The sequence below is a fragment of the Miscanthus floridulus genome, chromosome 1 (assembly GCF_019320115.1).
Source record: "Miscanthus floridulus cultivar M001 chromosome 1, ASM1932011v1, whole genome shotgun sequence".
Taxonomy (NCBI): domain Eukaryota; kingdom Viridiplantae; phylum Streptophyta; class Magnoliopsida; order Poales; family Poaceae; genus Miscanthus; species Miscanthus floridulus.
In genome coordinates, this window is record NC_089580.1 from 47,895,775 (window position 1) to 47,904,891 (window position 9,117).

Here is a 9,117-nt window from a genome sequence, read left to right on the forward strand (position 1 = left end):
GGGATGAAAAGTATTTTGCCCTCTCGTGTTTTCCATGGGCCGGCCAGGCCATTCATCCATCTGGTGGTAGAACTAGAAGCATGCAAAGTGGCAGACAAGGGTAGCCTTCAGTCCCCATGGAAAAGTGCGGTTGCCTTTTGGACAAGTTGAACTAATCTCACTCACCTAGCTCACCTCACCTGTGTGGCTGTGTGTGGTTCGATCGAGTTAGGAAGAGTCCGGCCTAGCTCCTGCTCATTTATCACATGGGTATCAGGTGACTGCTTATTCTCAACACATCATGCATCAGGCTAGAAATTTATCTATTTCTTCAGGAAGCAAGCAATCATCGCTCTGTCTCTGCACATCCAAGTCTCACCGTCACCTCTCAAGGCGGATGGAGCGATTACCAAGGTTGTTGCAAGTACAGGACGTCAGGACCGAAGGCAACTTCTTCGTTCTTCCATGCATAGTGAACTAGTCAAGTGACATCAGTTGATGTCTTGTAGGTTGCGACTCCAGGCCAGGCCAGGCCTAGTTGCGTGTGTTGCTGATTATTGGTCATTTCTGAGTAACACTGCATGGCTTATAGTAGCCGCCTATCTAATCACGTTGAAAATTTTGGACGACTCGTACTACGTATTGCCGTCTCCATTACGAAACTGATGAAGGATCTCCCATTATGATGTTGAGATTATTGGACCCCACTGCCCCTCAAAAGAAGAGAAGTTTCAGAGCACACACAGGTCAAACACAACAGCTGATCGAGCTGGACCACGGATTCAGGGGCTCACGATTTGACAAGTATTCTCCCATACCTAAATAACATGATGACAGGAAGCACTTGCAACAGCCGGCGAAACCGAACTAGGAGTATTGCGATCATACATATCCTTCCTGTTGAAGCCGGAAAAGAAAGCGGCTTCTTCCTCATCAGCAATTAAAAGAGAAATGGATCGATCGGAAGCATACGATGGAGGGTGGCTCTACGTGGAACTAGATGCCGCGGCTCCGATGGATCCACTGGGTCCCGGATGGATCGATCGTGCTGGAGAGCAGAGAGAAGAAATGCATGTGGATCTGCAAATCTAACCGAAAGCGACGCATGTTGGAGCTGCCCCCCCCCCCCCCCCCCCCCCCCCCCCCACGGCAGATATGCTAAAAGCATGGTGTTAAGTGTGTGGAAGGAAGCCAGGTGCCTCTCCTTTTCTATCTATCCTCAAGCCAGCCTGATCAAGTTGACTCAGGACACCTCCAAATGCTAACATCATCACACACTACACTGCAATCTGCTTTCACAAGAGAACTCGTCAGCTCCATGCATCGGCTAGCTCCCAGTCCCAGCTGCAGAACACAAGCGAAGACCACCCCAAAAAGTACAGCTGATGTGTAAAGTAATCTGCGGCTCTCCTGAACGCGCGGCAGGAGCAGACACCGAAAGGGCTCCTTGCGGCTGCACTATAGCCACGGCAGGGGTAGGCGTCAAAAGGCTCCCCTACCGTATTGTAGCCACAGTAGGGGCAGACGCCAAAGTCAGCTCTGCTGTCATATCTAGTCACTGTAGCAGCATGGTAGTCTGGCATGTCTGTGTACTAGGATTAGATAGGTAGAGTTGTATTTATAGCTTCCCACTACAACTCAGCATAGAGAGCGAGTTCAGTTTTACCATCTCCTCTGCAGAGCTTCGGCCAACGCTGATGCTTGTGTTGTGTGTGCGCGCTCTGTTCTTCCTCCCTTCTTTTATCTATAGCCATAGTGTGTGGTCGGCAACGCCGGTGAGCGATCGGCTCACCCGTGTGGAAGATCCAGGGACCAACAAGTGGTATCAGAGCCGTACAAGCACCATCACCGGACTAACCGCTAGCGATGACGGACAGTTTGGAGATGGGCGACAGCAGCATCGCTGCTGTGGCTGCCCAGCCACGACAGGAGGTCGTCGTGCGCACGGTGCCGGAGGTTGGCGGCACTAGTTGGCCAACGCTGACTCACACCAACTATGACGAGTGGGCGGTGACCATGAAGATCAAGCTCAGAGCCCAACGGCTTTGGAATACTATTGACAAGGGCACCGCCAACAAAGAAGACGACATGTTAGCGTTGGAGGCAATCCTCGCTGTTATGCCAGCGGAGTACAGGGAGCCATTGGGGACGAAGAACTCTGCTAAGGAGACGTGGGAGGTCATTGCAGCGATGCGCGTCAGCTCCGACCGGGCAAAGAAGGCGACGGCCCAGCTACTGAAGCAGGAGTACGCCACCCTCAAGTTCAAGGATGGTGAGTCGGTGGAGGACTTCTCCCTTCGCATGCAGTCGCTCATCAGTAAGCTGAGGAACCATGCCGTCACCATCAATGAAGACGAGGCGGTCTCCAAGTACATCCACTCCGTACCGGTGAAGTACATCCAGATTGCTCTCTCCATAGAGACGATGCTGGACTTGTCCACCCTCACTATTGAGGATGTGACAGGCCATCTGTGGGAGATGGATGAGCACATGGAGTAGACCACAGCAACGATGGACAGTGACAAGCTGCTGCTGATAGAGGAGGAGTGGGCTGCCCGGATGAAGAAGTTCGGGAAAGCCTCCTCCAGCCACGGTGGTGATGGCAAGTGCCGTGTTAAGGCTTCTTTGGAGAAGAAGAAGAAGGTCGACCCTAACGCCTATCGGCGCTGCGAGAAGACGGGCCATTGGGCAAAGAAGTGCCCAAATCGCAAGCAGGAGAAGAAGGTTGAGGCTCATTTAGTGCAGGCTGATGAGGATGATGAGGCCACTCTCCTGATGGCGACGTTTTGTGCACTGCACGACGTTGAGGTAAAAGAGAAGGGAGAGGTGATGGTGGTGGAAGGGCACAGCAAGGCTCTAAAGGCTGTCAACATCGACGAACCGCACGCCCAAGTCCATCTCGGACGTGTGGGCGGTGGATAGGAGCAGCGGTGGTACCTAGACTCCAACGTCAGCAACCACATGACAGGCTCCAAGGAAGCCTTCTCCGAGCTCGACGGCAACATGACCGGCACGGTGAAGTTCGGTGATGACTCAAGGGTGGCGATCCGAGGGCGCAGCACCATCATCTTTAGGTGCTAGAACGGTGAGCACCGCACGCTGACAGATGTAAACTACATGCTGCAACTACGTTCAAGCATCATCAGCATTGGCCAGCTAGATGAGCGCGATAGCAAGGTACTGATCAAGGACGGCATCCTCAGGATTAGGGACTGGGAGCAGCGCCTTCTTGCCAAGGTGAAGAGGTCCTAGAACCGGCTATACCTGCTCGACTTGAAGGTGGAGCAGCCAGTGTGCCCAGCAGCACGGCACACCGAGGAGCCATGGCTATGGCATGCCCGGTTCGGCCATCTCAGCTTCGATGCGCATGGTCGGCTGGAGAAGATGGTCCAAGGGCTGCCCCACATCAAGCAAGCAGGTGAGCTATGTGACAGCTACCTGGTCGGAGAATAGAGGAGGCTATCGTTCCCAAAGGCGGCCAAGTATCATGCGGCGGACGCTCTCAAGCTCATCCACGGCGATCTCTATGGGCCAATCATGCCAGCCACAAACGATGGTCAGTGGTACTTCCTCCTACTCGTGGATGATTGCAGTCGCTATATATGGCTGCAACTCCTACCAAGCAAGGACAAGGCTACGGAGGCGATCAAGAAGTTCAAGGCGCGCACGGAGGCGGAGAGCGGCAAGAACCTGTGCGTGCTGTGGACTGATCGTGGCGGCGAATTCACTTCGGTGGAGTTTGCTGCGTACTGCGTGGGTTAGGGTGTGGTGCGACACCACACCGCGCCGTACTCGCCACACCAGAATGGCATGGTGGAGCTGCGGAACTAGACAGTGGTCGACATGGCTCGATCCATGATGAATGCTAAGAGCATGCCAGCAAGGTTCTGGGGTAAGACGGTGACCACAGCGGTGTTCATCCTCAACCACGCACCCACAAAGGCCCTAAAGGGCATGATGCCGTTTGAATCTTGGTGTGGGTCCAAGCCGAGCGTGTCTTTCCTCTGGACATTCGGTTGCATCGGCCACGTCAGGAAGACGAAGCGGGTCCTCACCAAGCTGGAGGATAGGAGCACACTGATGGTGCTCCTAGGCTACGAGGAAGGTACTAAGGCGTACCGGCTCTATGACCCATACGGAGGTAAGGTGGTTGTCTCGCGTGACGTCATGTTTGACTAGAAGGCGGCCTAGGACTAGGATAGTCCTAGCACGGGGGGAGCTGGCAGCTTCACCAGCACCTTCATCATCGAGCACTTAGTCATCCACGATGGTGGAGACACTGGAGAGGAGGTGCTGACCACTCCAGCAACAGAGCCGAGCGCTCCTGGGGCAGTGCTGAACACTCTGGGTGGGGTGCCGAGCACTCTACGATTGGTGCCGAACGGTCCTGCAGTGGTGCCGACCACTCTAGGACGGGTGCCGAACGCTCCCGTAGCGGAGTCGAGATGTCTTGCAGTGGTGCCGACCACTCCAAGCTAGTGCTGAGCACTCCTACAGTGGTGCCAACCACTCTAGAGTGGTGACGAGCGGTCTAGGAGTAATGCCGAGCACTGCGGCCGGGGTGCTGAGCACTCCGACGAAATAGGGGACTCCGTCGACGCCGATCGAGTTTGCCTCACCTCCTAGCTGTAACACCTCTGGTGTTACGAGCCCGTTTAGCATCGTGATTTAGGCCTAAGACAAATTTTCGAAACGAGTTTCTCAGAATTTTTGATTTAAAATATAATTGATGCGATATGAGAATTCTGTGTGACTCAGTTTTGTGAACTCAAATAAACGTCCAAGTTAAATTACTCAGTGCGTAAAGATATTTAGAAATGTCGAACGACGATTCTAGTCAATAGATAGCGAACGGTTTATTCTATTAGATTAAGCATGAAAAGTAACTTTTATGAATAAAATAAAATCCATAAATAAATAGGACGATATATATATATACTCATGTGTTTATTTTGAGAAGCACGTAACAGACGAGCGATAGCGCAGCAGCTCTGTAGTCTTCATTTACTTTTCCTGGAACGGCGTACAGCATACTCGTTGCATGGCAATTATTCACTATCACATTTCTTGTCATGGCTCTACATTGCTCTGCACCCCAGCGTGTCTGTTTGCCCGTGCCCTGTCCTTCTCTCCCTCGCTTGCGTCGTGTTCGATATTTTTATGTGAGCGTTAGTCGCACCGAGCATTCAAGCAGCAGCAAGTCATTTTTCTTTTCCCCGCTCTCTCTCGCGCGCCTATTTTTCAATGCCTCTTGTCTTGTCTCTATTGCCTGCGCCACTGTCTTTCTCTGTCTCACTACCAGTTCCGTCGCGTCATCTCTGTGGCACCATGAATGCCTCTGCTGCCATTGCTTGCCTTGCTTGTCTCTACTGCCATGGTCTTATCCTTGTCTGCCCTACGTTCGTGTTCAAGTGGAGACCGAGCCTCACGTTGCTTTTCCCCTCCCTCTTCTTTCCTGCTGTGCCGAGGAGGAGGCGCCCTAGCCTAGGAGCACCGTCGCCGGGCCACCGTCCCTACTTCTCCCTTCCTCCCTTTTTCCTCTACCGCTGAGGTCGCTGCATGTGCCCTACACTCAGGAGCGGCCGCGTTCTCGCTGCCTCCGCACGTCGCAGCTCAACGGCATCGTGCGTGTCTCCACCTCCGTGCCGCGCTCTGAAGCGCCTCGCTACTGAGCTATTTCACCCCTGCCGTCCATCATGAGCCCGAGCCCACCACCACCGCAGCCGCCTCCCGTACCTCTGCACCCCGCTCGTGCCCGCCTTGGCTGTCTGGTCAGGCGACTTGCCGCCCTATTAGCTGGCCATGGTTGCATCAGGCTGGCTGGCTACCACCGCCTGCTGTGTGACGCGCAGGGGTTGGGGGCCACCAGCGGCCATGGCCGAGCCATCGCAAGCCACCGCTGCCGGGCTGGGGCTAGGTACGGGTAGGGCCGACGCCGTTGGTAGCCACCCCCGCTGGAATTGATCTCGCCCCGGCGCTCCTCTACTCTACGACCATCACGGTGCGTGGTCCTGATGCCTGGCACCGCCTTTAGCCATGCCGCGGCCGCCTTGGGGTCACGGAGGGACCCGTGCTGGGAGCCGGCCGTTCTATCATCGTCGTGGCGCCCTTCCCTACTGGACCGACCGTCGGTGAGGCCCGACGCGCATTCCTCTGCTTTGCTCATGAAAAGGTAGAAGAAGGACCTTAATGCGAATAGAAACTAATATGGGTCCTCATTGCACAATATGTGACTCATGTTAATAGGGTTGAATAGTGTCTAGAGTACCGTGGGTTAGTTTAAGGAAAATACAGGGGCTGATTCGCAAATGTGCCGCGCCACCTGCCCGCGCTGGGCCATCCTGCCTTGGTCGTGTTGGCTGGATGGTGGGCCACTCGTGTGCCCTGCCTAGGTTCACCGTGCCACGGGCCATGGCCTGGGCCATCGGCCGCGCGCATGCCTGGACCGGCTTGTGTCTGCGCGCTTGGGCCGCTGTTCGCGCCTCGCCCTCCTGGGCCGGACTTGATCCACCTACGCTGGGCTGCGTGTGCACGCTGTGCTGGGCTAGCCATGTCGTTATCATGGGCCGCTGGGCCGATTTGGTTGCCGCCGATCTTTCTATTTTTCTAAATGCTTTTCTAATATAGGTTTCTAGTTAACTTATAAAATCAATATAAAATAGTAGAGGAATCCAAAAATTATGAAACCAATTTTGTTAAGTTTCTAAAATCATGATCTATCTATTAGCGTAATTGGTTCATCTAGTTGGTGTTGTTTTAGGGTTGCTCTAATTATTTTAAAATGCTTAGTATTGTTAAAATGTGAACTTGTAGGAATTTCCGTGATAAATCGGTGATAGCGTTAGCTATAAAAAATTCTACAGTAGGTTCCTAGCAATATTAGGTACTCGTTGTAATTGTTGTAGCTCAAGAATAATTAGTTTGCTAGATAGATAATGATGCCATATTTTGAATAATGATTAAATCGATAGAATGAAATAAAGAAACAGCTTGGGTTTGTATAACTAAAACAATTGTTGGGAAATAACGCCTTATTCGATAACATTGATATATAGCCTAAGTATGGTCGTCATTAGAACTAGCTCGTTAGCTTGTGAGGCATGATCGGATTTCTAAGTATTTCGACTGTCGTTGATTATTTACATCTATGCATTCGCATCAATGCATATCATATAGGTACGATGATGGATCAACAGATCAATTGAAGGATGATTGGGAATCCGAAGATGGTGTAATTGTATTCTCTCCAGGAGATGATGCAATGGGCTTTCTATTCAGTTGATGGTGGATGATCTAAAGATGTAGATACTAACTTTTGATTAAATCTTACCCAGGCAAGCCCCGGTGCATAACCCATACTTTTCTGCACTTTAAATTATATTTGTGCATTAAGTTTTAAGGAGTTGAATGAAACCTACTTGCATATATATCTTTATGCTATGAATCTTACTAGTATGATAGGATCGTGTAGATTGCCATGCTATGGGACTCTGGTAGAAGTCGAGTGATTGCCTGTCACTCACGAGATATAGGAAATATATTACTGTATTATTATCACCTGGAAAATATAAATGGTGGAAAGGAAAATGGTGACCGGGCAGGGATATGGTTTGGGTATTGGTGGGTGTAAGAAGTTATGTCCTGCAGCCACGGGGCATAGCTTGGTTACACTGCTTTCTCTGTCTGTGTCGGTTAAGGACCAGCTATTGCATAAGGCTCTAGGCAAGTCACGGACTTATTATCCTGAGCACATACTTGTGTATGGGCACTTGGAAGGCTTGTTACTCTCTTGTCATGAGTTCTGGCTCTTTCTGGACCGACTGTCAGGGTGGTTTTTGGGTTAGGAGGTCCTTGCACAGTACTGAGTCCGAAACTCAGGGGTGGGAGCTTAGAGTCCTAGTTTGGATGGGGACCTGGACCCCATGATAGGAGGATAGTGGGTTGGTTCTGCTTGTGCCTAGGGTATAAGCGGGGCGTGTGTTTTTGGGGTACCCAGCTGGGGGTATTGATTCGCGAATCGCCAGGCGATCCGGTATGGCTTGTCTACGGTTTAGCATCATAGTAAGAACTGAAAGATGAAAGATGGAAAAAGGAAATCCGATTGCTTACCACCTGCTTGAAAGTAGCACAGGTGCTTACATAGAATGGTTAGTTAATGAACTAATGCACTGCTAATAAAAATCGAATATAAGAACACACTTTTAGTAATGCTATTACAGATGCAATAAACCCACAAGCCAGATAACCTTGTATATCCTTGAAGTCTTTTCTTTCCTCCTGTCGAGTAAGTCTTGCTGAGAATAATTGAGTACTTAAGGTTTTATTTCCCCCTATTGCAGGTGACAGGTGGAGCCTAGAGCTGACATTTGTGTGTGGATTCCTCCTAGTGGGCTCAGAGAGGATTTTCTTTACGCTGCGATCATAGTTTTTATTTATATCTCTCACTAAATGTTTTTATAAACAAAAGTTTTATAATCTGTTGTTGTAGTGTATATATAAATATTTCATCATGTCATAAATAGATGTTTAATTCCGCTGTAACTCTGTTCACATGTGTTATATTCCGTTGTTCAATTAAATTGTTCATAACTCTAATAGTATGATTATATTCCGTTGTTATAACAATAAATATTATACTATGATGTTGTATTAAAAGTGATGTAAAAAATGTTTAAGAATGATATAAGCTTTATTCTCTCATTTGTGATCCTAATGGAAAAATGTGGATTTTCGGGTTCTCCCTCGGAGTGCGCCCGATGGAACCTCCAGGATGTCATCCGATCGGCCTAAAGTGGGTGTACAAGGTCAAGTAGGATGAGCATGGCACCATTGTCAAGCACAAGGCGAGCCTCATCGCTCAAGGCTTTGTCCAGTGCGAGGGCATCGATTTTGAGGAAGTCTTTACGCCGGTAGCGCGCATGGAGTCTATCTGATGTAGATAAGGCACGATCTTCTGATAGGTACGATAGCGTCGATTGGTGGAGACTTGACATTCATGATCTAGGCTTCAAACCAAGATTGATTCAGACCCCTGCAACCGTTACACCACTGCTCCGTTGGTTATCAACCATGCGAACACGATTGACCTCGCCGAGAAGGCTTTCCTGCAGGCGAATCAAGAACACAAGCAAGAATGGA

The 9,117-nt window shown here is 50.4% G+C and overlaps 1 protein-coding gene across 1 annotated transcript; it reads left to right on the forward strand.

The window, feature by feature from the left end:
* The first annotated feature begins 1,845 nt into the window (after nt 1-1,845).
* Nucleotides 1,846-2,478, forward strand: LOC136456293 (uncharacterized). Its single transcript, XM_066456110.1, has one exon. It carries the CDS (start codon nt 1,846-1,848, stop codon nt 2,476-2,478), a length of 633 nt encoding a protein of 210 aa, XP_066312207.1.
* Nucleotides 2,479-9,117: the final 6,639 nt, after the last annotated feature.

Bases quoted from the DNA above. Each gene is read 5' to 3' on its own strand.
- LOC136456293 (XM_066456110.1), top strand. From the start codon at position 1,846: ATGACGGACAGTTTGGAGATGGGCGACAGCAGCATCGCTGCTGTGGCT.